This window comes from Bombus pyrosoma, linkage group LG10 (assembly GCF_014825855.1).
Source record: "Bombus pyrosoma isolate SC7728 linkage group LG10, ASM1482585v1, whole genome shotgun sequence".
Classification (NCBI taxonomy): Eukaryota; Metazoa; Arthropoda; class Insecta; order Hymenoptera; family Apidae; genus Bombus; species Bombus pyrosoma.
The window spans coordinates 8,385,467-8,412,159 of record NC_057779.1 but is presented as its reverse complement, the minus strand read 5'-3'; the positions used below and the strand labels follow the sequence as shown (position 1 = coordinate 8,412,159).

The 26,693-nt window shown below is 46.4% G+C and overlaps 1 protein-coding gene across 6 annotated transcripts; it reads left to right on the top strand.

Moving 5' to 3' along the window:
- Nucleotides 1-636: 636 nt before the first annotated feature.
- On the top strand, nt 637-26,685 carry LOC122571954 (PDZ and LIM domain protein Zasp). 6 transcript variants are annotated; one of them, XM_043736334.1, is made up of 16 exons: nt 657-1,095; nt 10,976-11,127; nt 11,212-11,383; nt 11,469-11,605; nt 11,681-11,781; nt 12,722-12,944; nt 14,336-14,521; nt 14,612-14,711; nt 15,720-15,773; nt 16,569-16,692; nt 17,226-17,270; nt 22,915-23,065; nt 23,718-23,904; nt 23,990-24,110; nt 24,200-24,315; nt 24,427-26,685. In XM_043736334.1, exons 1-16 carry the CDS (start codon nt 991-993, stop codon nt 24,502-24,504), a joined length of 2,052 nt encoding a protein of 683 aa, XP_043592269.1. In that variant the 5' UTR covers nt 657-990; the 3' UTR covers nt 24,505-26,685. The 6 variants fall into 6 exon arrangements, with proteins under 6 accessions (XP_043592267.1, XP_043592268.1, XP_043592269.1 ...); XM_043736332.1 differs by lacking the exon at nt 17,226-17,270 and having other exon boundaries at nt 637-1,095; nt 19,282-23,065; XM_043736333.1 differs by lacking the exons at nt 12,722-12,944; nt 17,226-17,270 and adding an exon at nt 12,119-12,281 and having other exon boundaries at nt 644-1,095; nt 19,282-23,065.
- Nucleotides 26,686-26,693: the final 8 nt, after the last annotated feature.

The following is a 26,693-nucleotide window of genomic DNA, read 5'->3' as shown; positions in this document are numbered from 1 at the left end:
CTTGTCTGCTTTCGGTCTCTTCTCTTTCACTTCCTTCCCCGGCACCCCTCCTTTCCGCATTTCGGTTCTAGCTCATTCATTCTTATCTTTCCTTCCTTTCTCCATTTTCTTTCTTTACGACGCTTCCTCCTTGTTCGCGAAAGAGGTCATTTCCGTACCTTCTTCCACTCCGCTGGCCACCCTATCAACCCCTGTTTCCGGCTCCGCAAACCGCTGTTCCTCTCTTCTCCTCGTTATCGTTCTTCGTCGCGGCCATCTCTGTTCTTGTAAATCCATCGCCCCGCACGACCTAGCAAAATCCCGTAATTATCGTTTCTTCTACGTTTGCCCAAGATCGTCTTTCGCCGCGTCGTATTTTTTCCAGGCATCCGCCGTTCACCGATTTTAATCGAAAATCATCGTTCCCCGTGGCCGCATCGTCGTCTCCCGCATCATCGCTGCCCTTTGTATCTAATGGCCGCGATACACAGTCGAAACAGATATATGTATCTCGTCGGTAGTTTCTTTCCTTCGCGCGTGGAAACGTGGAGCTTCCTCTTTGTCGCACCTTCCATTCACTCCCTCCCCGAATAATTCTGGATCGCGGTCTCGTTCCTACCCGCGTGTTAGGTCTCTATCCCTATCCCCGCCCCTGGCCAGAACCGCGGCAAAGCCGAATCGGATGGAAGGAAGGCAGCCAGGCAGGCCCCGCTGCCCGACTGACCGTCCTCGACGTCTGCTGTACCGTACCTTTACTCCGGTCTGCGCGTTCTTCAGGAACGTACGTGCCGTTCTCCCAACCGCGCGATTTCGCCTCGTAAAGGCAGCCGTCAACCGTGACCGGTGCAACGTGCATATTCTGCCTTTAGTTTCGAATTCAGTCGTAACAGATAGGAAATCGGCTTCGCTGACGTATCGACGATCCAGCCAACTTGTTTCTTACTTCTTCGCATTGTTCGTCGCCCATAGAGGATTCAGTTTTTATCAACCACTTCAAGAAAAGATAGTGATATGGCCCAGCTGATCAACGTCAAACTCTCCAGATTCGACGGATCCCCCTGGGGCTTTCGTCTTCAGGGAGGCAAGGATTTTGGCACACCGCTCGTCGTACAAAAGGTGAGCTTTTTCTTTTATCTTAGCCGACATATTCTTCAACGCGTTCGCGTTGTTTACCAATTGTTTCGAAATTTTCCAACGTGGATACGTCACAACGGATCTTTCCAAGTTCGATAGAACATTAGATAGATAGGAACGCGTTCAATTTCGAACAATCGTGTTTTACGCATCGACGTTCCAGTCTTTCAACGCCTGATGCGACTATCGTGACTTTCTTCTGGCTATCTATCGATCTGCCCGTTTCGATAAGCGTGAAAAATCGTCAGTTCTTTTTATTACGATTATCAGATAGCTCGGATAAAGCGACTGGAAATCGTTCAAACTTATTGCGCCAATGAATTGCCGTCATCGACGTATGATATCGACGTACGACGATAAAGACATCGTCTTCAACCGATTATTACTATAGGTGTGTTACAAACATTAAGCAATTTACAAACACACCGAGATAATTCCTGCGTAGTAAAAATCGGCTATCATAAAAAACTCGTGTGGACGATAAAATTCAATGAAATTCTATTCAACGAGTAGCTACGCCGATCACTGTGACGTTTAGCGGCCATGACGAAATCTCGAAAATAACAGGAGCCTGAGCTATTTAATTCTTTGAACGTATTCAACGATCACGAGAACTGTCTTTTTTCGCCATAATGGACTGTAAGTCGGGATTACGTAATAGCCTAACAAACGCCAAATTATTTCACGCGCATCGGTAGAAATCGCTGCCAACTACGTGCGAAACGCGCGGACCGTCGTCGCCACCGTGTTTTGGCGACTAAGCGTACTGTAACACGAGAACCTTTTGGCTACTATCGCCGTGACTTTCCAGCGAATTTTCAACTTTCTTCGTTTACTTCCACGTCGATTTTATTCAATGACTCTAATTACGAAATACCATGCCGGATGTTATGTCGATCGCCGCTGTAAATTTTCCAGCATCTTGTGCTATGTACGTACACGCGTTCGTGTTTATTATCGTTGAGCGAGAGAATATGTATTTTAAGAGCGACCTGTAACGTACACGATAAATCATCGATCAGGAAATATTTCAACTACCCACCTGTTGGCGAAGAGGTGACATATAACTTAAAGCACGCTGTGCCTTAAGGGCGCTTTTCGCCAAACGATCGCGAAACGCAAGTGGATTCTGTTCGAACGTTCGACAGTTTTATCTTACAATCGACATTTCGAACTTGGCCTTCTTAGCAGCACGTGCTCCGTTTATTTTATGAGGCCGCAAATACGACGTCCGGCCGCCCTCGGTTAGTTTCTCGGAAAGGAGAGAAATACGAGTTTACCGGTGTGAAACGCTCCCACCCGACGCAATTACAAATTAATCGCGAGTAATTGCTTTAACGAAGTTTGCCATTTCATCGCGGTAACCATTAGCGGGATTTATAGATCGTGGTCTCGCGTTCATTCCACGTCTCCCCGGTTTTTCGACATCGTCAATTTCAGAACGAACGCCTCGCCCGCCGCTTTGTGACAACGACGATCGTCGCCTGTATTTACCAAACCAACCGGTCACTTAGTGGGCCTTAGCGTACGAATCTATTTAAAGGTTATTAGCTGAGTTCATCGGGTAAACATATTCGTAGACTCCTGAAGATGTTTGGCATACCATTGCCTTTTTATGCGTTTGCACGTTTAAAGAATCGATAAAACAAAATATTTTGAAACCTACGAGAAATAACGGCGAGCGAATATCTACATGGAGAAATAATCGAGGAGGGAACGTTTTTAAAAATCGATGCATCGAAGACGTTCAAAAAGAGAGAAAAAGGGGTGGGAAAGGGAGAGAGGGATAGAGAGAAAGAGAGAGAGAGAGAGAGAGGTAGCGTCGCGTCGCTGGTAATCCGAGGCAAATTATTTGGGCGTTCTATTTCTAGAAGGTGCCTTTGCGAAACGCGCAAGCCGGGTCGAGCCCCGCTCGCGAAGACAACGACGAAGACGAAGGCAACGACGACGACGATGTCGTCGACGGCTTCGTGCTTCCTGGACCGCGTTGGTCACCGCGAAAATAAATTTTTCGTCGGAGGGAGCGATCTTGTGTCGATCGATAAAAATACCAATCGTCGACGTAGCACGTGCGTCTGCTGCTTGCTCGCTCGAGAAAAAGGGGAGACTGAACGACAGAGGTGTCGGCCGCGATTCACGCGAGACAGAAACGCTCTTATCGACGAGCCGCGACTACGTGAAACTCGAAACGTGCTCGTACGCGTGTAATCTTTTCACTCTGACGAACGATAGATACAGGCGTACGTTTCGTCCTCGAATTGACAAGCGAACTCTGATGTTTCGAAATAAAGAAATCGTTTCGTTAAAATTTTGGTTAAATAACCGCGAGATTCGGCAACAACGACTAATTTTACATACATAACGTACGTAACGTTACGAACATAGACAGAGGTTTCGGTCTCGTAATCTGCGACCAACAGCTGCGTGTATTTGCGCGCGAGTTTCCGCGATTCCGCGGCGACTCGGTCGGTGCAACGTGGGCGCGTTGTTATGCGATATTTCGTTGGCGACCGATGCGTACGAGTCGCATTATCGTACCGAGGAAGGACTCGACATAAATTTCTCGTGTCATTAGCCGATTATAGTGTCACGTCCATAACGCGTTTTATTAACGTTCTTTCTCTCACCGTATCGTTGTAACAACTTTTAATTACAAATCGAGATAACGAGTACAAAGAACATACACGCATCGTTCAGGGGATAGTTGATATAACTTCTTATCGTTTGCACGGTGATGGCTCGCTTCGGCGGGGATTAGATTCGATTCGTTCTAGCCTTGTATCGTTTGCAAATTGCGGTCGAACGCGTCGTCGCGTCCACTTGACAAGGCTAGAAACTCGAACGAAAGGAAAAGATACCTTCGACCAGGATAATCGTGTGACCGTCTTTAAGGAACGGTACGACGATAATTGTCCATGTCTATAATAATACGTTCGCGCAACGATAGAATCGATAACTTAACTACTATGGTCGTTAAACACGCGGCTACGGACATATTGTTTTTCCAGTGGTTTCGTATGTTCAAGGTAAAGAGTACGACAATAATATTGCGCAACGATTGGCGTTAACAGGTAGCCCAGGCACGGACAAAAATATCTTGCATATTGCCTATCCGAGGAAGGCACTTCCTTCCGATAAAGGTTAACACACGAATGTGGCAATAGCTGGGCTTTTGCCAGCCGCGTGGGAAGAAAGCGATTTACAGAATTCGCCGTTGAAAAATGAAGTACCGTGGCATCGCGAAACCAACACGAAGCAAATTATGCATCGTCCCGACTAAACATAGAAGCAAATCTTCGTAAATACATTTGGCAAGAACCGCTTGGAGAACGGGCTGTAGAGAACGAGAAAAAGGAACGAAGAAATGGAAATGGAGGGAAAAATGGAGTGAAAGAAAAAGAGAGGCGGGGAGGGGGGTGCAGGGGAGGAAAGGCGAACGGCACGGTATCGAGAACAGCGATATTTTTGCTGTTCGATTTTCGTCATTATCGAAAATAAGCCGTCGCGTCGAGTCACCGTTCGTGAATTCTGTTTATGTCTACGAGGCCCGGCTTCGTGCTTAACTCCGTGTTGCACACGGTAAAGAGAACGTAATCGTTGCGCGGCAAAAGTTGTACGGCCGATTTGTTTACGAGCGATGGCAGAAACAGCGGGGTGAAAATCGCGAATTCGAAGCTGGCGCAGGATGTCGCCAGCTGCCTCGCGCCGGCTGCAACCTCGTAATTCCGACGAGCGATAGAAAAAGACACGCAAGAGTTTCCGGCTTTCCACGAAGCCCGCATTCGACGGGATTTGTTCCTCGAAGCTGGGATCAAACCCGAGAAAATAGATCGCCGTACGATCTACCATGCGTAGGGAGAGATGGAGGAAGAGAGCGGACGGCTGTACGAAGATTCGCCAGTATCAGGATCGTAATAAAATGATTTAACGTCTTTCGGAACGAAAACCGTGCTCGAGACTGATATCCGCTTGATAAATCATCATCTGTACGCAACGGTTCAATGACGGAGAGCGAACATCGAAGAACTCTGGCATCGTCGTAGCTCTCGTCTAAAGCTTGGCAACCGCTAACTACCTGGCAACAATTGCACCCAACGTTGTTTACCGACCTGCTCGTTATCAGCTCAAATAAACTATTCGATTATCTCCGTTCCTGACCGGCTATCGTACTCGATAGTATCTGAACTATTTTCGCGATTACGTAATTCGTGAAAGCACGTCGACTAAAGTTCTTGCTTTCACGGACGCGCGAAGGTAAAGCGAAATTATCGCTGAAAAATAAACGCTTTAAACTTGGCACAATTGCCGAGAAGATTCGGGGGTCGTGCTCCTCTCGTAAGATGTCAAGAACTCGCAGATAATATATCTTGGGTTTTTTAAAGGGTACATCGATCGACAGATTATCCAAGTCCTTTTTATCCTTCTACAAACATCCGCGAAGATCGACATTTTTTAAAGACGAGGTCGCCGTTGTGAAGGAAAATCCGTGCAAGTTCGTGGGAGTTTTGGCCCGGATTTTCTGGAGATACAGATTCTCAGAGATGTAGAAATCCGTTGCACACGGTACGAAAATACATTTGGCCCATGGACGGGAAACGTCGGCGAAGTTGTCGATATGACAATCGATGTGACATACGGTATTTTCGCAATTCGAACCGCCGCACCGTCCATTCGTACGCATCGGGAAACGATCTTCGGACAAATTTATATCAACGCGTTTAAAATACGTACGACTTTTTAATCGTCGGATCGCCCACTCGCCGAGCAACCAGGCTTGCTCGCTATACGTTATTCCTTTTACGCGTAAATGCAAATGCAGCCAAGGACACGGGCGCGTAATCGTTAAGTTTGCGATAAAAATACTCGAAACTACTCATCTGTGAATTCTTTTACGGGCTTGCAAACGTTTCTCTTTCTTTTTTAACGTTCTTCGAGACGGCATTGGTAAAAAAAAAATTATACATCCTTTTGTGGAATGATCGTTGGTATTGAAATCTCGTTGGTCGACGAGTCACGTAACGGAAGGACGTTCGCGGAAGCCCGAAGATGCGACACGAAATTTTTTTTCCGATCGGAGCTTCTCTTTCCGGTGGTCGATCGTTGGTCCGTCGGTGCAAAGAGAATTGCTGCGGAGGCCGAAAGGAAGCCCGGCCCGTGGATATTAATAGAGACCGAGGCCCGGTGGCGGACGCCACAGACGAGCTTACACCCGTGGATATAAAAATATCGCTTTTATTTCTTACTGCGCACCCCTCCACCCAATTCCTCGACTTTTTTACCGTTTTCACGACGCCATGGCGTTCTTTTATCTCGTACGATTATTGGCATGACGAGTCGCGTGTGCTCTCCTCTCGTCTTGCCACCGTCCTTTCCCCTGATTTCTATCGTCTCGTTTTCACTGGCGCGTTTCTTTTTCACGCTTCCTGTATCCTGGAAATTACCTATCGTTACGCGCAACGTTGTATGTACGATCGTTAATTAGCCACAGTTCTAGAGGCAGGCGCGTAATTGGGATATCGTTCGTAACGATCGTCGAAGTCTTTCTTGGAAACGACACGTAAAAGAAACAGGAACTGCTCGGATATCGTGTTATATAGGATTTTTTCCCCTGTATTGTTCGCGAGACAAATGAGGAAAGCCAGACAAGGCAGAGTGAAATTGTATCTCGATGACGAAGTCGAAGATTTAGGAACGCCATCGTAAATGCCGATTCGATTTCGGGAATGAAGAGACACAGTGGGAGGCAGTTGTGGGAAATTTGCCAAAAGTCAGACCAGAAATCAGTCTTCTGCCGTATGTTTGTCTCTTCTAGAGTAGCACCTCTTGAATTCGTGGGTAATACGACACCCTCGCCGTCGTGATCGCATCGCTATTACGACATCATCGAACTTGAGATTCGCTTGAGAAACGTTGTTCATAGTAGCTGGTAGAACTGTAATCCGTCCGAGAAAAATGCTGTTGCATCGAGAAACATCGCACGTTGCGAGCGTCTATTTCCGCGTTTGAAAATAGCACGTCATATCGCTACTGTATGTCATTGGAGTTCCAAATGCGAACGTCGAATGGAAAACGTAGACGTTGCCGCGATAATCCTAATCGAATACACGCGCTCCTCCGTCGCTTTCTTTATCAACCGACGAAGAAGCGAGGTGAGCTCATTCCGAGTGCTCGCTTCGCGTCATCGACGAGAAAGACTGGCGCATCTTGTGTTCGATTCTTCGAGTCGTCGACTCTATGCCGACGATTCTCTCGAGCAGCATCTAACAAGGATCCTTTGTGGCTGACGTTGACGCTCTTCCGGCTCGAGTGTGTCATCGAGCCTAATCACCAGCACCTCCGAGAATCGAATCCACTTTCACGCATACATTGCATCCCGTTTCCTGGTTGCCTTATCGAAACGCGTAATCACTTACTCACCGTTCCGAGAAGACGTCTACGTTTCGTCCCTGTTGTTGTAACGTTGCCGTCGCTTCGTCGTGATTACAGTAAATACGAAGAAGGCGATGAAACGAAGGAAAAGCGAGCGTTCGCTCGGCAGATCAAAATGTATCAACGCGTTTCGACACAGTCAACCGTTTTGCATTACGAAAAATCGTAGAACCTCGGTCTCTAGAGGCATCGACGTCATCGATATTCAGCCTTCCGTAGAAGGAGGTTTACGACTCGGCTACACGCGAACGATACACTCGTCTAGACTCGTTTGCTTGGATATGTACGTACGTACGTACGTACGTATGTAAGTACGTACGTATGTATGTTGTTACATCTTGCGCGCGAATAGCATCGTGCAGTTTGTTCGAAAAGATAAGGCCGGATCGAACGTAGGCCGATAATTTCGGTCTGACGTCACTATCTATTTCTTCTGCTTTACCTTAGGACAACAAAGGCTACCGTTGACTTTGCCTCCTCCCGCTCTCGCAAACCATTCCGACCTATGTATGCAGGAATATATAATTAGAGTGGCGCGAGTATTCGCGAATGTGGCAGATAAGTTTATCGGTCTATGCGTCACGACTATGTGGACGAAGTCGCGAGAAACGGGATGATACGATAATCGAAGACGGTTGGACGAACGCGATGGCTTCCGAGCGTTTCCAAGTTCCCGCGTGCAGATTCTCGAATACAAAGAATATCTTTGAAATTCCACGCTTGCATTCTACATGGACGAACGCTGAGAATCGCGTTTCACCGGTAATTCTAATAGAATTCCCATCTCTCTCTCTCTCTCTCTCTCTCTCTCTCTCTCTCTCTTCGTCGTATTTTTACACGCTGTTCCATTAGCAGAACGATTAGTACTGTTACTCGATCGCAATGAAATTCATAACGGGCAGGACGTTAAAATAGCGAAACAAGAACGAGACGAAGACGCGAAAGTATCGGTGACTTATTTCCATCGAGCGCGTTCCCTTTCATTTGGTCCGATTAAAACCGGTGTCACTGACCGAGGCCCGTTCCCTGTCCACGTTTTTCGAGAGTATTGCACGTATGAACGAGCCTTAAGTCCTCAAAGTGAGAGAAAGAAAAAAGAAGAGAAATGCATTCCAGCATGGAAGGTAGGATGGATCCGTCTCTGATAACCCGCCCATTGGAATGCGTACCTCGTACACCTTGGCGTATTCTCGCTCTCCGTTCCACTGCATTCAAGTGCATCTACTTGCATCGTCACACATATTTTCGGGATATATTTTTAGATAGGTCGTTATTAATAATACGTTCAGTAGCTCCGTAGCTACTAAAGTCACTAAAGATGTTCGTCACAAATACGCGCCCCACGTACTTCGTAACGAGTACGCTTTCGTTCAAGATCACGATACGACGTGTATTAACAGTTTAGCGAGTTTCACTTTCTATCCCGAAGGAAAATAAACCTAGTAGCGTTGATTCGGTTCTACGAAATACGCGTCGACGCTCGATGTAGAGGGAAGCTCGCGTCATTTTCCATTGAACACGCCTCCCGGCCAGTTAATTACGAAATTAGTATACTCCATTACGAGGCGGTTAGGCCAGCAGAGGCAAAGTATACTTTATCCAAAATTGTCAGACGCTATTATTACCCAAAGCATGCGCTCCGGCTCGAGTTGGTGTACGCTCGGAACACGTATGTCCGCGCGTACTCGTTCATTCATCGCGGTTCACGCGGTGGCAGGAGCGTTGCGTAGAATGAATACACGGCCTGGGCTCCGATATGTCATACGTATAAGACTATGCTGCATCTTGATGCGTTCTAACTGTTGGTTCGGCCTGCTGCTCGAGTATACGTACAAATAAGAGGCGTATGTGTTCGGGGCCTATTTTTAAACCGGTCCGAGACTATTTTTAGAGGCAGGCTTTCACGGTGCCCACCGAGCTTAACCCTGACTTACGTCCACGTCCTACGTTTTCGTGGACCTAGGGACAGAGAAGAACGCCACGAGTTCCCTGGCCATTAGCCGCGTCTGGCGAATCGGTATCGTTCTTGCTCTGGAATCTTCTTGCCAGTGTTCACGGAACGCGAAACACCGATGATTCCCCACCCTCGTTCGAACAGTCACGCTGTTGATAATAACTTGCACGGCAAACGTATCCAACTATTACGGCAACAACGATGACGCAACTTCGCATTCCTATTTCTGGAGGCAGACGTGCAAATCGAACAACTCACCCTCTGCCCTGATTTCGTCTTCGTGACGCGAGCTTAAGCACGAAGCCCGCACGGCTGATCATTAAAAACCTCTCGGCTCGAGAGCCTACGTGCGTGCGTAAGAATCGGGCCCATACTCTCTTCAGCCATTGGAAAAAATTATTCGTAGCTCGACAGACTGGAAATAAAAGGAACGTGGCGTGGAAAAAGCATCGTTCTCCGGTGTATGAGATCCGTTAATAAAAATAACGATAATAAATCAACGAACCTACGGGTTACTATTTATAGAAAGAACTAGGGCCTGGATCGGTCTGATGCGCGTCTATTAATTATATTCGATTCCGTCAGAACATCGAAGGCAGAAAGAAGGGACGAGAGCCGACTCTTTAACTGTAGGAGGCTCTTAATGAGCTTTTCGTTTCGTTTTCTTCCTCTCGAAAGTATCGATTACTCTTGATCGCTGGCCGAAAAGAGATCAAGCGTCTCGTTCAATGGGCAAAAGCAACGAGGCAAAACGTATCACGTATCCTCTGAGCATATACTGGTTACCAAATATATTAATAGCGTAATTAACTTGCAGCAAAATCACGGTTAGAAGAGTGTGCGAGGTGTTACGCGATAAATTATGATGATTTAAGGCGACTCATTGATCACGCAAGGTAATTCATTTCCTTAATCGCCGGGCGTCTGTTGAACTTGACCAAGGCGAAGAAAGATAAAACTGCGCGATGCATAAATAACGACGATTGGCAGTGTCGCGATTGGACCGTTCCAACCTCTAGAAAGAATTCTTTACGAAGCGTACTTGGCGATTTCTTCGAGAACGTACGGGCAGATCCGCGAGCGTGAAAGGACGATAATCAAGCATTTAAGCTTCGTGTACGATTAATGAACAGCAAGAAATAAACAGCAGGAGGGTTTTAGACCGAGCAAAAAACGTATTCTTAGACTTCAATAAGGCTCCCCCTGGTTTATCTTCGACGTTCCTGCTCGTGTTCTCAGCGAAACCTTCTTTTTTCGAACATCCTCGCGTGAATGGATGCACAGTATCCGACATTCGAGGTGTAACGTGTGCACTTAAATATAGCGGCTCCGAGTCTTCTGAACCTCTGCTCTGCAGAAGAAAGAGAGAGTCTGCGTACGCCAGGAAAATGGGCGCGTATCGACGACTGATTCGTCCGAATTACCATTTTTAGAGAAAAACACGATATTCGTTTGTTGAGTAAACATCGTGCATTGCAGGTTAATACCGGATCGCCGGCGGAAGCGGCTGGTTTGAAGGCCGGCGATGCAGTTATCAGGGTCAATAACACGGAGATGTACAATCTGAGGCACAAGGACGCGCAGGATGTTATCGTGAGAGCTGGCAACAACTTCGAGTTGACCATACAGAGGTAGCAACAGACGCGACCGCGACTCGAACATTTTCCGAACGATCGGTTATTACCGTAAGTTTATCTCGTTACTGTCGTTCGCAGAGGCGGTAGTACCTGGAAACCACACGTGTCTCCGATAAGTTCGGCCCTGCCATCGCCGTCGCCCACCGCAGGGCTTGGCAATATCGCTCCAGTTACGAAGACATCCTTGGCAGCCAAGAAACAAGATGGATCGCACATCGGAAGCGGTCACAACTTCAGTCCAAAGCCATTCGTTAGTGTCAATTGGTTAAAGAAGCGGAGAATTTTGGGACGCAACGCCAAAAACGATCTAACGGACGTTTATTCGCGTGTTGCAGCTGAATGGAACGGGAGACGGTTCGATCAAATCTATAGTTAACAAACAGTACAACAGCCCAGTGGGTATATACAGCGAGGAGACTATCGCGGAAACTCTTTCGGCGCAAGCGGAAGTTCTAGCCGGTGGTGTGCTTGGGTAAGATCGTCTACGATAGAACGTAACCATTGCAGGAATAGTTTTGTTTACGGTAACAGAGCCGATTGTTTGCAGGGTGAACTTCAAAAAGAACGAGAAAAACTACAACGCGGAGAACAGCGAGGTATTCAAGATGGTTCAGGAAGCGGACAAAGAACCAAAGACGCCGGAACCCGGTTAGTAGTTAATCGCGTTTAGAAACTCGAATAGCAAAGAAACATCGATGCCTCTTAGATTCGCGGAATTCTGTCGAATTATGTGAGAACGAATTCGAGTTTACTTGTGTCTTGTTATTAATAGTTGAACGTCTTATGCAAAACGAAGCTAAGAAAAATCTCTGGAGAGTCGTAACGTAAGTAAGTTAACGGTAGTGGAGCGCGAAACGTGGAACAAACGTTTCTTAAAAGGAGCGTAACGCGCGATAAACAGTCTCTCTCCAGTGATTTTTCGACTGGATCAGCTGGCTCCAGTTAGTCTGGTGCATGCCGGTACGATAACTTCTTTGCGAAATAGCGGAGCCAACTGCGCAGAGCGGCGTGATTACGCCGTCTTCACCGGCCCTAGCAGGACTGAGGCCAGTCTCGGCGCCTGAAACCAAGCAGCAGCTACCGTCGACGCCGCAATCAAGCCTTCCACCTGGACAGAACATTTGTGCCGAATGCGAGAGGCTCATCGTGTAAGTTCGCGCCGAGGCGCATCGTCCCCTCGGTCGTTACTTTATTTCTTTCAGACAGGAGACATCGAGAACAAGAAAGGAAATAGGACCGTGACGATTCTAATAGTTGCAGCGACCACGAAACGATTTCCTTTCGACGCACGAAAGAAGAGAGCGGCGCGGTTATGTTCCGATTTCTAACGTCGAATCGGATTTTCTGAACGATAATTCTCCGCCGTCTTGAATTGTAACTGGCACCAGAAAATTCGTCCTCGTTATACATGAAGAGAGATCGTGTCAGAAGGATCCGATACGATTTAGAAATTCGTTCACGTGCAGGATAAGAGATGACAGAGAATGTTCCCACGGAGAACAATTCGCTCGTTAGTTGTTCGCGGCTATCAGACAAATTTCTCGTATTGGTCGAGTCACAGTACGGTTTCTCTACTTCCATGTCGTAGTACCTCCGAGAACAGAGTTTTACTCGTCGGTGAGCCATGCCGTTGGCGGAAGGGCCACTTCGCCGAGATCACCCACGCCTCTATTTCATGCCCTGCACGGTATACCGGCCGTCAGTTACAATGAAAGTCCGTCGTCGAAACGTCAAGTGCAACGACAGCAGTCCTCTTCTTCCTCCCCGGCGTCATCGGTTGTTCGTTGTAGCAACTGCGACCGAGTTCTCGTGTAACTACATATTTACGTGAAATCCTCTCTTCCCTTGCACGGTCGAAATTGGCCGGAGAATTTTAGCTTCTCGACGATATGTCGCTTCTATTAAGTGTCTCGCCCGTAGAAAAAAAAAAAAAGTAATGTCACGTATGTGGGTGTGGGTGGGAACGAGCTCGCGATTCCGTGATATTTTGTACGATCACATTCGTCCAAATATTTTTGTGGCAGGACTTTTTGCTTCTTTCTTTCTTTCTTTTTTTGTGTCTCGTTGCGAATCGTGACTCTCGTTCCTAACGTGACGTTCTTGGCCGGACAAAGAGTACGCAAAAATTATGGCCGCCTTGATTTTGCTCGATTGTCGTACGCTAGTATCATCCCGAAACGCTTTTCGACTAAGTAAGACGAGGATGTGCGTTTTCCGCGTTCGTCCATCGTAAATCGATGATCCGATATATCGATGTATTTGTAAACGTGCACGTTTTGTCGCTATGTTTTTTGAATGGAAGCACAGAATCTGTCTCTCTTTCTCTCTCTCTCTCTATCTCTCTCTTTCTCTGTCGCCTCTATCGTTGTCAGTATCGCTCCTTGGAAAAAGGATGTATCTTTTTGTTCGCGATTCTCGTTACTCGGCGGAAAAGTGTGGAAATCATTGGCAATTGTGAGAGCTTCTCTTGCTTAATTTTCATGGGAATTGATTAGCAAGATTTACGTATGTCTGATCATTCTTCGACCTCCATCGCATTTCTTCGACTTATCATTGGCATTCTATGCGTTATCCGTCCAATTGTTCTGGTTACGTAGTCACCAGGATGGTATAAACTATGCTTTCGATGTTGTGACTTTTCTTTTTTGTTTTTGGACGTGTTTTTTCCTTTTTTTGTATAAATGTTGTGTTTTTTTGTACGTATTTTCAATATTTTTTGTCAACATATCTTTTTTGCAAACCTTTTACGCCCTTTTTTTAAGAAATCGAACATCTTCTGAACGTTCCGCGAGTAATTTTCCCCGCGCTTCACGAACCTTTCTCGTTGCGCCCTTGAATACGCATACACATTTTCAAGTATCTCGTACAATTTTTTCATCGAGTCAAGCACGCGTTTATTTCTTCAAAGAGTATGCAAACGATACCGAGGATTAACTAAGACTCATTTCACTTAACACGGCATCGCAACCACGAACAGACGTTAGTTTTTGAGAAACACCACGATACAACGTGATAACCCCCTGTGTTCTCGGCCTCCCTCGTCGAGGTATCGAATCCCACCCCCTTTCTCTTTTTTTTTTTCCTCTGAATATTTCGATGAAAAACTCGTGGCACATCCGACAACAATGCACTTTGCACCTATTAAAACGATCAAACGGATGAAGATATATCGTCACCTTAATCGGACATTCTTTTCCCGCAGGGGTGTGTTCGTAAGGATCAAGGATAAAAATCTTCACGTAGAGTGTTTCAAATGCTCCACCTGTGGCACTTCCCTGAAGAACGTCGGTTATTACAATATCAACAACAAACTGTACTGCGACATTCACGCGAAACTAGTCGCCAGGCAAAATGCACCTGCTGGCATGGTTCCAATTACCATACCACCGTAAGTATTATATCATAACGACACGAAACCTATAGAATAACGATCGAAATATGCGCGGAATTTGAATAAAGTGCCAATTAAATGTCACAGAGGCGGAAAGGCTCCTGCGAGCACGATTTCCGCTGCGCTCGCCAATGCACCGTTGTCTCCACCGTTGAGTAATCACGCATCATCGCCTCAACCATTCTCCGTAAGTATTTTTCGCCTAATCACGTCCTCGTATCCACGTTTCTCCTTTTTCTTACGTGCCTCCTATATAGTTTCGAAATATCGCATCCAATTTTGCTTCTCGCGCTCGCAAATGACACCGAGTTGATCGTTTGTTCGCTTCGATCTTGCCTGATATCTCGGGGCATCGTTCATTCGAATCGACTTTGATTGATTTTATTGAATTTCAAAGAATCTAGGAAGAAAACAGTTTTAAGGCTTAACACGTGTGGTGTTCGCTTGGCACTAATTGCTTTTCCAGGCTTTCAACCGTACGAGTCCCGATTACGGATTCCCGAATTCTCAGCTATCGTCCCCGAATAGGAACGACTGCATCAGCAACGACAACTGCCACTGGGAATCGAAAACGTTTACAAGCACGATCACCATTCAGACCGGTTGTACAGAGGTTAGGCAATACCGGTGATTTTTATCCGACAGTAAGACCGTCGTTAAATCTCCGACATTTTCCCCGAAATGTTACCCAAACGTTCTCCGATGCGAACGACGATTCATCGAGTCTCGATCGGCATCGTCGATCGCGGTCTCGTCGTCGACCAATTCTATGTTATTTGGATCTTGTCTCTGAGTTAAATTCGGAAGTAAACAGTCGTTCGAAAGACACGGCGAACGAAGCCAAGAAGGAATACGTATCGATATAAAAACGAGATCGAGCGAAATAGAAGGAAGAAAACAAAGTCAAAGTTCGGCGAGGAAAGAGATATGAATCACTCGGATGATATTCGTCGCTATGATATTCGACCTGATCGTCCTTCTGATGCGTTGCTGTACTTCCTGATAGTAAACGCAAGAATAGGTTTTGTCAGTCGAAAATCTGAATTATTCGCGTCGGCGACGATTATTTCGAAGCTGTGACTAATTAGCCTGGCGCGACTACGAGTGTGCGTGTTGCCTCGACTCTGCCACGAATCTCTCCCCTTTTTAATTGCCACTTCCACGTGACATCGTTCTGTCGTTTTATGTATTACAGCCCACCCGCCTTGGCACTTCGCCCGTCAATCCACCCAGTTTCCGATCAGTGCAGGTAATGTCCCAACGCGACTCGTCTTAAACGTCTCACACTCGAAACCTTACGCTCGGTAAGGTACGTCCTTAGCGATCCGATGAAAATCACGCTGACCGCGGTGCCGCTGCTTTGAATACCAGATATGTTCTCCAGAGAAGTACGTCGAAAAGTTTAAACGCGAACGATAAAAAGATAAAAAGAAGGTCGACGAAATCCTTTGCTGTGTGATTCGAGCATGGAGAATATATCGCGAACGTTGTGCCTGAATTCGTAACTTTCCCGTTGAGTTTGCGATTTAGTGCGCGAAAGGGTAACGTCGCTGACACCGTGGTTTCTCTCAAAAGTTGTTGCTTTTTTCAGAGAACGATGCCAGCGTGTGAAGAAAATTTCACTGCGATCGCGATGTTGCACGATTGCTGAGATAAGACCGTGTATATTCTGTTCTTTTTTTTTCTTCTTCTTCTTTTGTGTGTCGATGCAACGTGATGTCAAGGCAGCGGCGAATATAATTGTTATCAGTGTTCGTCGTTCGTTTCTGACGCTAATCGAAATTCTCGGCTCGTTACGTAGACGCTAGTTCGTTAAACGTAGCAATATGCATCGCATTTGTCATGTTGTTTGCCACAATGCCTCACTAATCTCACATCTAACGAAATTCTACGTGTACCTTCATTGTTATTTGTTGAAATGCAAAACGTCATTGTCCGTTAATTGTTCCGATCACACGACCATATTGTTAATCGTATCGTTGTACTGTCATCGTGCATTGATCGAACAAGAACGATAAATAATCGAGTGTCTTCTATCATGCAGGCTCCAGCATCGAACAATTTAATTGGTCCTAAACCCTTTGGAGGATCGAGTACTATATCATCACCACCGCTAGCGAATACAGGAAATAGCACTCTACCACGACCTCAGAGTCAGACTGTGACCGGTAAGTTTCTTTCTTCGTAATATATCGCGGTTAGACTCGCTAAAGAATCACGAGGGAAAAGTGACTACGAGAATCGTCGAGATCGCCGTTTAGACGTACGTGAAATCGTTCTTCCATCTTACGACTTGTCATTACATAATTGACGATCGCGTTATGTAACTGCGTTCCTCGTTAAAACGAAAAGAGATCTATAAAAAGGATAAGACGAAAGAGAGAAAAGTTAAGCTCCTTTTCCGTAGAAGCATGGATTTTAGAAGTACCTCTGCTTTTCGCCTCCACTGTTACGTGCATGAAATTCCGCGTCGCGACGCGAACATTCTAGCGATAATTACGACAGGCACGCCAGAGCCATGTCAACCCGGAACGCTAGCAGGAAACAAAAGCGGAAATTGCGGTCGTATAAATTACCGATGACAAGCTCGACTTTCTCGTTTGGTATCTGGAGGAACGATCTCTGGTCGATCGGTGTAATCCTAATGGCGGGACCCGCCTATTATCCTTGGCCTCACTTTGTCTTCGATTGTTGCAAATAGGTCTCTTCTCGGTACTACCAAAGCCAAAAAATGTGCCCTTCAGAGGTACGACGATTAGATCCAAATCCTCTGACCGAGTTTCTAGCTTTGGCTAATATGCCCCATTTGGCTTGTGTCCCTCGCATTATCTTTTTTTCTCTCTCTCTCTCTCTCTATCTATCCATCTATCTATCTATCTATCCATCTATCTATCTATCTATCCATCTATCTATCTATCTATCTATCTTTCTATCTATCTATCTATCTATGTATCTGTTTCAATTCGCAACTCCGTTCATCGAAGCGCGTTCACGACGATCGACGGATCATTCGAACTATTCACGTTTCTGTCGTTTGCAAGCTCTCTGTCGAACTTTGCTTTCATCCGCTCGTCGTTTTCACGACGTCGACGACGATTTCTGAGGGCTGCGACATTTCATTCTACATCACGAGACATTCTCGACAATCACGGTCGTCAGGGTGACACGTTTATTTGAACTTCGATCGAGATCGTGGTGGGTCCTATGGAGCAACGACGATGCAGGCTGATCAGAAAGAAAACTAGGACGACTGAATTCGAGACCTAAATAGCGTATAAATGAGTCAAGCCTGTTTCGATAGAAAGATCTTACGTAACGATGAAGAGACTTCGATAGAGACGACTATGTGTTATTTTTCGCGATCTATCTATCTCCTCTGTATAAATACCTTTTATTTTTTTTTCTTATACTACTCGCACGCACGATATCGATAGCGAATGATTTTGTACGCATATACGAGCGAAAAGAATGGCTTAGAAATCGGAAATCGAATTGGTACTTCGATTAAAAGTCATACTCCGTTCATGCTCCTCCAGACATAATTTTTTCTTTTCTTATCTTTTTTCAGCCGGTCCATCTTTCAACCCGAAACCCAGACCTTTCTCCCTCACATTCGCATGAGTCGGTAGCTCTCAGCTACGCCGTCGTCGTCTTCGTGCTGACAGCCGAATCGAACAATCCAATTCTATGCAAATAACTATTTACATTCGATGTTCGCGATTCTTCTTTAATCTCGAATACAGCGATTCGAAACGGAATTAGAATCTGTTCAACGTCCACCAATTGTTTGGTTCTCTGTTTTATCGATCGATAGAATCGGTGATTTCGAAATTAAAAAGATCGTGACTCGAGTCGTGTATTATTGTCGACAAATGATTTTCTCGTAAAGTGTTGAGAACTTACTGCAATTGCGAAATAAAGCGATAGTTAAGCCGAACAAGCGCTCTTCGCTCGATACATGTTGTTCCCTTTACCACTTCGTGTCGCACACGTATATATTACAATACACAGACGTATACACACGTACACGCATCTTCAAGATCCTCCAAAATACCGTTGATTAACTACATTTTTTCCTAGCTTCGCATCGACTCCCTCGAGGTGCACTCAAGGTCGAGATGCTAACCCACAGCGCTCGAAATTCGTGTTCCCTTTTTTTTTTTTTACGATCGTCTAGAGATGCGATTGATCTTCGAATCTGTAGATCGTTCAATGGCAGAGTGTCCGAGTGACGAATGATTTTGGAGAAGTGCGTCTGCTCACTCGTAACGCTTAATTAACGCGTTGATCAATCGCTTTAATCACGAGCTTTGGTTTTTCATCGCTTGAACGCAGCCAGCCGATCACGAGAATGTGTAACTTCGTGATCCTGGCTATCGTTTATTATCTTTTTTTCATTCTTAAGCTGCGCTTCTTTTTATTTAGCATCCTGGACGTGCCCGCGATCCAGTCGCCCATTATCTTTTCGGTTAAATATTCGATGATCGTCAACATGAACTTGCTTTACGATAAAAGGATCACGGGCACGTATCGGTCAATGTGCTTCTTACTCACAGCTGATTTCTTTGTTTTTCTTTCGTTCTTTCTAACACACCCCAACACTCCCACCTACCGCCTGTGTTATCAAACGCGTGTGTCAAACGTTTTGTGTGCCTCGTGCAATCTGATTTCCGTTTGCTCGCTTCCGACCGTGCACCCGGCAAAATTCCATCGATCTCCCTCCCTCGGAACGATCCCGTGAAACATCATGATCCCAGAAAGCTCGACGGAAACCCACGAAAAGTCCTACTATTACGAGATCGTCGAGGACACCAAGACCGAGTACCGTCCTAGCTCTGTAAAATCGAAAAGCCTGGCCTGGCCGCCTCCAAAGCCGATCGAAGATATTACTTATCCCACTGCCAGTCCTTTGTACATCGATCCTAATCCTGCCCTCGATCGAAGAAGTAGGCAAGCGGTGAAAGAAAAGAAAGCCTGCATCGAGGCCTGCGAGAGGGCGCTGACAAGGAAGAGAGACGAAAGCACAGATAGGGAGGTGGAGAGAGTGACGAGACAGTGCTATCGCTTTGAGGAGGAACCGATGGATCGAGTCAGTTGTCCAGGTCCAACTTATAGAAAGGTAGAGCTGGTGGAGGCCACCGGCAGACAGACGAAAGGCGAGGTAACATCGAGACCCAGCTCGACCGACGGTGTCAGGAGATCTCTGACGCCTACCAGAATCGTTCAACCTATACCAAAACCATGGACAGCCACCGTTACGACAGGCAGCAATCTGTACGAACAGAGCTACAGCGGGGTAGAGCCTCCTAAAGTGTGCAAGAAGTTCCATCAGAAGGAAATCTGTCAAGAGGAAAGGATATGCGAGAGGAATCAACCATTTCGGGAAGAGCATCGTTCGTACCGGGCGGAAATTTGTAGACGCGAACAGACTATCTGCGAGAAGCCGCCGCTGCCGACGCAACACGTGATAAAGCAAGAAGAAGCGAAGGAGGAGACGACCGAGATCGACAAGGAGGTGATAGACTTGAGACCGGCGGACGAGATCGAAGACGAGGGTACCGTAGGAATCAAGGGGGAACACGACTTCATAACGGAGACGTCGGAAGAAGATGTCGGTGGGATGCACGTCAAGACGAAAATGACTTTAGAGAAAACTGTCGAACCGTCACCGATGCGATCCAGTACTCCGATAGTGGAGGAACCTAAAGAGGAGTCCAGAGAGGAAGCAACGGAGGAAGAAATGGTGGAGAAAGAGGAAGAAACTTACACGAGAAGGACCACCACTCAGGTCGAAAGGGACGTCGAGGACGCTGAGGAGAAGACGGTCGTTGAGTCTGCCGAAGTGGTCACTTCTACCGTGGATGTGCAGCAAATGGTGGAGAAAGCGAAGCAGGAAGAAGAGGAGAGAAAGCGGGAGGAGGAGGAGGAGGAGAGACGTAGGCAGGAAGAGGAAGAAAGGAGGAGACGAGAGGAGGAGGAAGAAAGAAGAAGACGGCGAGAGGAAGAGGAGCGAAAACGACAGGAGGAAGAAGAACGAAGCAGACACGTGACTTTCGAGGAAGGCGAGGAAGAAGTGGAGGAAGTCCGAGAACAACCTCTGGGAAGGACGGTCGTTCGCGAGGAAAGAGTGACGGAAGCCGACAGCGACACTCCCGGACGCAAGAAGCTCATCAAGGAAACTTACGAGGAGATCACGGAGGAAGTGTTGGTTCAAGAACGCGTTAGAAGAAGATGCATCGAAGATGAGCGCAAGAAGAGTTTAAGAGAACAGGTACAAGTCCACAAAAGTTTGAGGGATCAACAAGCACCGAGGGATCGACGTGTATGCTCCAAGTATCCTCCAGCTCAGGAAATCATGGAAACGAATAAAAAACGCGTTCAATTTATGAAACAGACTGATACAGGCCCGAAACCGATACCTCATTCTGCCCTTCAGAATTCGACTCCTAAAGAGTGGAAGTCTGAAATGGTGAACGCTCTGACGACCGCGCCTGATCGACCATACACGCCTCTCAGTACGTCTTCCAGCAGCGTGAAGGAAGTGTACACCGAGGAGACTATATACTTGGACCATAGGTGTCGACCTAAACCGCCCAAGAAAGAACTTCGACCGATTTCTCCGTTTCAGGAAGCACTCACGATCGCTCCGGAACGACCGTATACGCCTCTTAGTCGCGAGATCGGACCCGAGGACCAGAAAATCGCCAGCCGTTCTCAGACACCCTCGCTTTACCCAGACGGAAGCGCTCATTGTCCTCCTGCTGATATCTTATACGGCGAGGGAAGAAGCAGCCGAACGGAACCCCCGCCTAAACCGTGCACTCCTCGACCTTTGCCTACTCCTCCGCCTGATTTTCGTCTGAGAGATACTTCCCCATCTCCGGTGAGATCGCGACCTCAGACGCCGAGTAGCAAAGTTATAACCGCTTCTCTGAAGAAACCGGACACTATTCCGTCGTATCAAAGAAACTTAGTGGCGATGAGAAGAGGCGCGGTTGAAAGTCACACATATATACCGAGCAGAACTCCGACTCCAACTCCAGGAAGGTCTAAATCACCTGCTCAAGGACCTCCGGAACCTCCTCCTTGTTACGTGAAGGCTCACGCACCCAGAATCAGAGAAGATGCTCCACCTACGAAGCGAAGTTCGATACATTTCCCTACTAAAAAGAGCGTGTCTTATAAAGTAGACGAGGACACCGACGACGGGCATAGACACGCCGAGTACGCTGCCTCGAAGACCGTAGACTTCGACGAAAAACGCACCGACGATCCAGGCAAAGAACCCACGGACGCGGTTCACGCTCAGTATCAAGAGAAACGGTACATGACCAGCGAGGAAACGAGCGAGGAGAAGAAATCGGTGGTGAAAAGATCGCTCGAGGTCACCGAAGATTTCGAGAGATGCGAGAGAAGAGTTCCGGCTCGACCTCTGCCAGAGAGAACAGAACCACGCGAGAAACCACCTAAAGGCGTATGTGCCATTAGCAGAACGAGTCCCTCCAAACCCTCGTTGGTCTGTCCCATGGTCTCGAAAACGGAGACGAGCTCCGCTGTTCAGCCAGTTTACAGCAGCTCGACGGAAGTGCGTCACGTTAGTTACGGAACTCCAGCACCGAAACCCTGTCCAGACACCGGTGTAACGGTATTACCTTGCAAAGCTCACTCCGATCAAGGTACCAAAGCAGGCGTGGTAGTGGTACCGTGCGAAGGACCGAATACTTCTTGCCAAAAATCAGGCGTATGCGTGGTACCAACTGCCGATCGCTCGGGAGTATGCGTTTCGCCTTGCTTCGGCATGAAAACTGGAACCTGTGGCCAACCATCTGGTCGCTGCGGCCGAGACTCTGCCTGCGAGATCGATATACCGAACTGTCCAGAGAGCGGAATCTGCGTGTCACCGTGTCCCGATGGATCCGTTTGCGTGGCACCCTGCTCCAAACCTGGTCTACCTTCGTCGAGGGCAAAGCTTCCTTTCCCGCAGATCCCTCTACCCTACGAGAACGCTTCCATTGGCTGCTCTCAAAATAAAAGCTCCTTCCAGCCTATCCACAAGCCTCGCACTAATCTGAGTGGGCAGCTCGCACGACTGACTGCCAAAACCGGCCAGAACGTTCCCACCGTGCAATTGTACAAGCCCGAGGCTCAGAGCCAAAGCCAAAGGCAAAGCTGCAGCGAGACTAAGAGTTATTGCTGCAAAACCCAAAGCTATTGTTGTTCCACCGAAACCCGTTGCCAGTCAGGTGATCAATGTTCGATTAACAACCGTTGTCAAACCGGAAATCAATGTGGAACCCAAAATTACTGTCAGGACGGTATCCATTGTGAACCCTCTAGTAATACCCACAGTTTAGTAGACCCACCAAATTTGTCATCCCACCCGGATCTAGGTACCGGAGTCGGTGGTCTCGGTGGTGCCGGGTCGAAGAGCGGAACTTTCGCTGGTAGCAGCGCGCCAAAGCGAGGAAGGGGCATCCTAAATCAAGCAACTGGACCGGGATCACGATTGCCCCTGTGCGCCTATTGCAACTCTTACGTCAGGTACTCCCCCTTTGTTGTTAGGTGTTCCGTTTGTTGTTTTTTTTTCAGTGTTTGCCGCATCCCCCTTTTATATTTTCTGTTGTCCGTCATCGAACGACGACGGTTGAGTCGCTTTTCTAGCTCCTCGTGTTTTATATATCGATCCATCGACATGCGCTTGGGAAGGGACTATCTGACTGATGATGTTTCTAAACACTTTGTTGGACAGAGTTTGGCTACACCTTCATTGTGTACAAATTTGATCCGATCTTCTTATTAGGAGATTACCGTTAGATTAGAAAATCGGTGATGTTTGCTTGTAAATACCAAAGAACGTCTGCAGTGCGTTATAATTTACGAGTATTGTTTGACAAAACTTGTTTTGTTTGGTTGTCTAATAATAACTTTAATTCGTTATCCTGTTCTGACGTGATTAACAATGTTCACTTGTTTGCACGATGTTAACAGCTAACGAAGAAAATACTAATCACAAGTCAAATGGTCTCGTCGTAAAACCAGTGTGCTGTAAAAACGACAAAGAGTGCATAAGGTTCGTAAAATAGTTGTCTTATGGGCAATCGTTCTTTGCTGTGCTACGTCTTGCTTCTTTCGTATCAAAATACTAGCTTCCATCAGCGGCTTGGTAAAGTGTGTAATCATAGCGATTATTTAGGGGACCATTCATTACCGCTTTGGGACAAATTTGGTGCCCCGATCATTTCGTCTGCGTAAACGCCCAATGTCGTCGACCTCTTCAAGATATCGGCTTTGTAGAAGAAAAGGGGCAACTCTATTGCGAATACTGCTTCGAACGTTTCATCGCCCCATCCTGCAACAGATGCAACAACAAGATCAAAGGCGTAAGTATTTCGCAAAGGCTATTTAAACCTGTGTAACGTTATCTTGGAAACTCATCGGTTTATCCGTATATGATTATGATTTTAGGACTGTCTGAACGCAATTGGAAAGCATTTCCACCCTGAATGCTTCAAATGTTCTTATTGTGGCAAGCTGTTTGGCAACAGTCAGTTCTTCCTCGAAGAAGGACTGCCCTACTGCGAAGCTGGTTGGTTAAATGTTCTCAATTCGATTTGAAGAGCCAACTTGAAAGCAAACGCGTTAAAAAATTGAATTTCCTTTTACGTTGTTGCGCAGATTGGAACGAATTGTTCACGACGAAATGTTTCGCGTGTGGATTCCCAGTCGAAGCTGGAGATCGCTGGGTGGAGGCCCTGAACAATAATTACCATAGCCAGTGTTTCAACTGCACGGTACGCAATTAGTGCGAGAATGCTTCTCGAAATAAACCGATCGATCTCTAGCGGAGAAAGTTAAAGAAACGTATTTTAATCGTTAACGGTGTGTGTATCTGTATGTTACAGATGTGTAAGAAGAATCTGGAGGGCCAGAGTTTCTACGCGAAAGGCGGTCGTCCGTTCTGCAAAAATCACGCACGTTAAAACCCGATTCTTTCGTTCTAACGCATGAGCAAAAAAAAAGGGGGGGCGTGGAGACAAAGGAGGAAGGGGGCGGGGGCGTTGGAAAAACAAATAGGAGAAACGAAAAATATTACAAAGAAAACGCGTATCTTAGCTTTACGAGCACGAATTCTTTCTGCACAAATTATAATTTACCGTGATTACTTCTTGTTCTTGTTGTATGTTTTCGATCGACGACAACTAACCCAACGAATTGACGTTGACAAGACCGTCAAATAACCGTAGGACGATTTGCGAATATATTTATTTACGAACGAATCTAATTGTATCGATTAATTACAATTTCCTTGATATTCGAATATCTTCCGCTGCTTAGAGAAGCAGGACACCTCGAAGTCGGCAATGTCGATCGAAACTTAGAAACAGTGTCCTTCGTACTTCGAGGATCGCAGTCCCAGAACGATCACGTTTCTCGAATTGCCGTGATCGGCCGCGCTCGTGCTCGCTTACGATAAATACTATTTACATGCGCCCATGTAACTATCTAAGTAATTATACCGGCAATTACATATTCAGCTACGTTCGGCCAAAATGACAATTATCGCGTCGACGATTATCCATGCCAATAAAGTCGTATCCCCGCGGCAAATAGTCGCGACTCGGTATCGAACCGACTTTATAGGCCGCTCGGTAATTAATTCCAGCGGGGAAAGGGGAGAAATCTTCGTCAGAAGCGAAATACAGTCACGTAATTCGTGCTTCCGATTTCGCAGATCAGAGACTCGCTTGAACGAAAGTACAGAAGAAGAACTTCTTAAGAGGTCATTGCGTCGGCAAAGTTCCTCGAGTTTCGCTGCCTCGACATTCCACGACTAATTGGTGGATCAAGCAGCCGTAAGATATCGATGAGACGCGAACTCCTTGTGCCTTGCGGTTTCGCTTTGCGACGAGTAATCGCGTTTCCGTGGCGGACAGGTCTCGAATACCTCGTAAAATCGTTGCCGCAGAAAATTCTGCAACGATACAATAAACGCGCCGACTTGGTCTCCTGCTCGAATCACGCAAAGGTCATCCAAGCAATTAGTATTACTGGCATTATCACATATTTCGCATTACCAAGGTGTATCCAACACGAAAATGTCGGCTTAACCCTTTGAAGATTCGAAGAGGATTAGCTGTTGATGGAAATTGCGACAAGCAACCCTCTTGCTAATCTAATTGCCAATGATTCAAAGTATGCGGAAGATAAAAGCTGCGATACATTTGTCCTCGATTTCTGAAATTTTCCAATTTCGACAAATTTCTCACGATTATTGGACTGTCTAAGTTGATTACTTTTTCATGTCAAATTTTTAATTCGAGATCTGATAATATACGAATACCTGACTGGTGATTCTGCATCGTAAGACACAACGAATATCTATGGTGTGCGTGTGGATTACCAATCAACGATAGAGACACTTGTTAAAATCTCCATACATGCGAATTTCGCCGTAAATCATCGAGCGGAACTATGCCAGTCTGAAATCAGGCGATCGAGAACGAGCGAAATAACAGGCTCGATTTCTTCCAGTCGTTTAGTCGGCCAATCGTTTCACCAAGAAGGTAGTGTTAATTTTGACGATTGAACGTTCGGAAAGCTTGCGTAAAATCGAACAAACGATCAGACACGAGGAAAATACGCTTCTCGTTCTACTCGAATAGATTTTAGGTGTCTAAGTTTCAGGATATGTGACAAAATTAAAATACGAAGAAAAGATTAACTTCGAGAATCGAGAAATTCTCACTTGATAGCAATTGCCATGTAATTTTAGAAAAGGTTACCGATTTCTGTGCCATTATTACAGGCTCGTGTCGTATAGTAGCTACGATAAGATATACCAGGTAGCGAAGCTCGCAAATCGGAGGGGAAATATTTAAGCGTACATTGTATAATTTAGTGAGTAAGAACACGCGGTGTTGGCGCAATACGTTGCGTGAACGTGCAAGAGAAAAACCGATTCGATCGAAAGAATGTCCCTTCGATCCTGAAAAGCAATCCCGACGTTCGATGTTCGATCGTGATAGACCGATGCAATATCATAACGGGCGCAATTTACGATTAGTATTAATATTAATCAGATCGACTACTAGCTGAATATCGCACGAGCTTCTGTATCCGTGTTACGTGTTGCTTACAATAAACTAAAATGTTCATGTAAATTATCGCC

What these genes read in the sequence shown, in the direction of transcription:
- LOC122571954 (XM_043736330.1), top strand. Translation starts at nt 8,191, where the DNA reads ATGGCTTCCGAGCGTTTCCAAGTTCCCGCGTGCAGATTCTCGAATACA. An exon ending in ACCAAAGACGCCGGAACCCG is followed by an intron (nt 11,782 to 12,721) that starts GTTAGTAGTTAA and finishes TCCATGTCGTAG; the next exon opens with TACCTCCGAGAACAGAGTTT. An exon ending in CCAGTTTCCGATCAGTGCAG is followed by an intron (nt 15,774 to 16,568) that starts GTAATGTCCCAA and finishes TCTATCATGCAG; the next exon opens with GCTCCAGCATCGAACAATTT.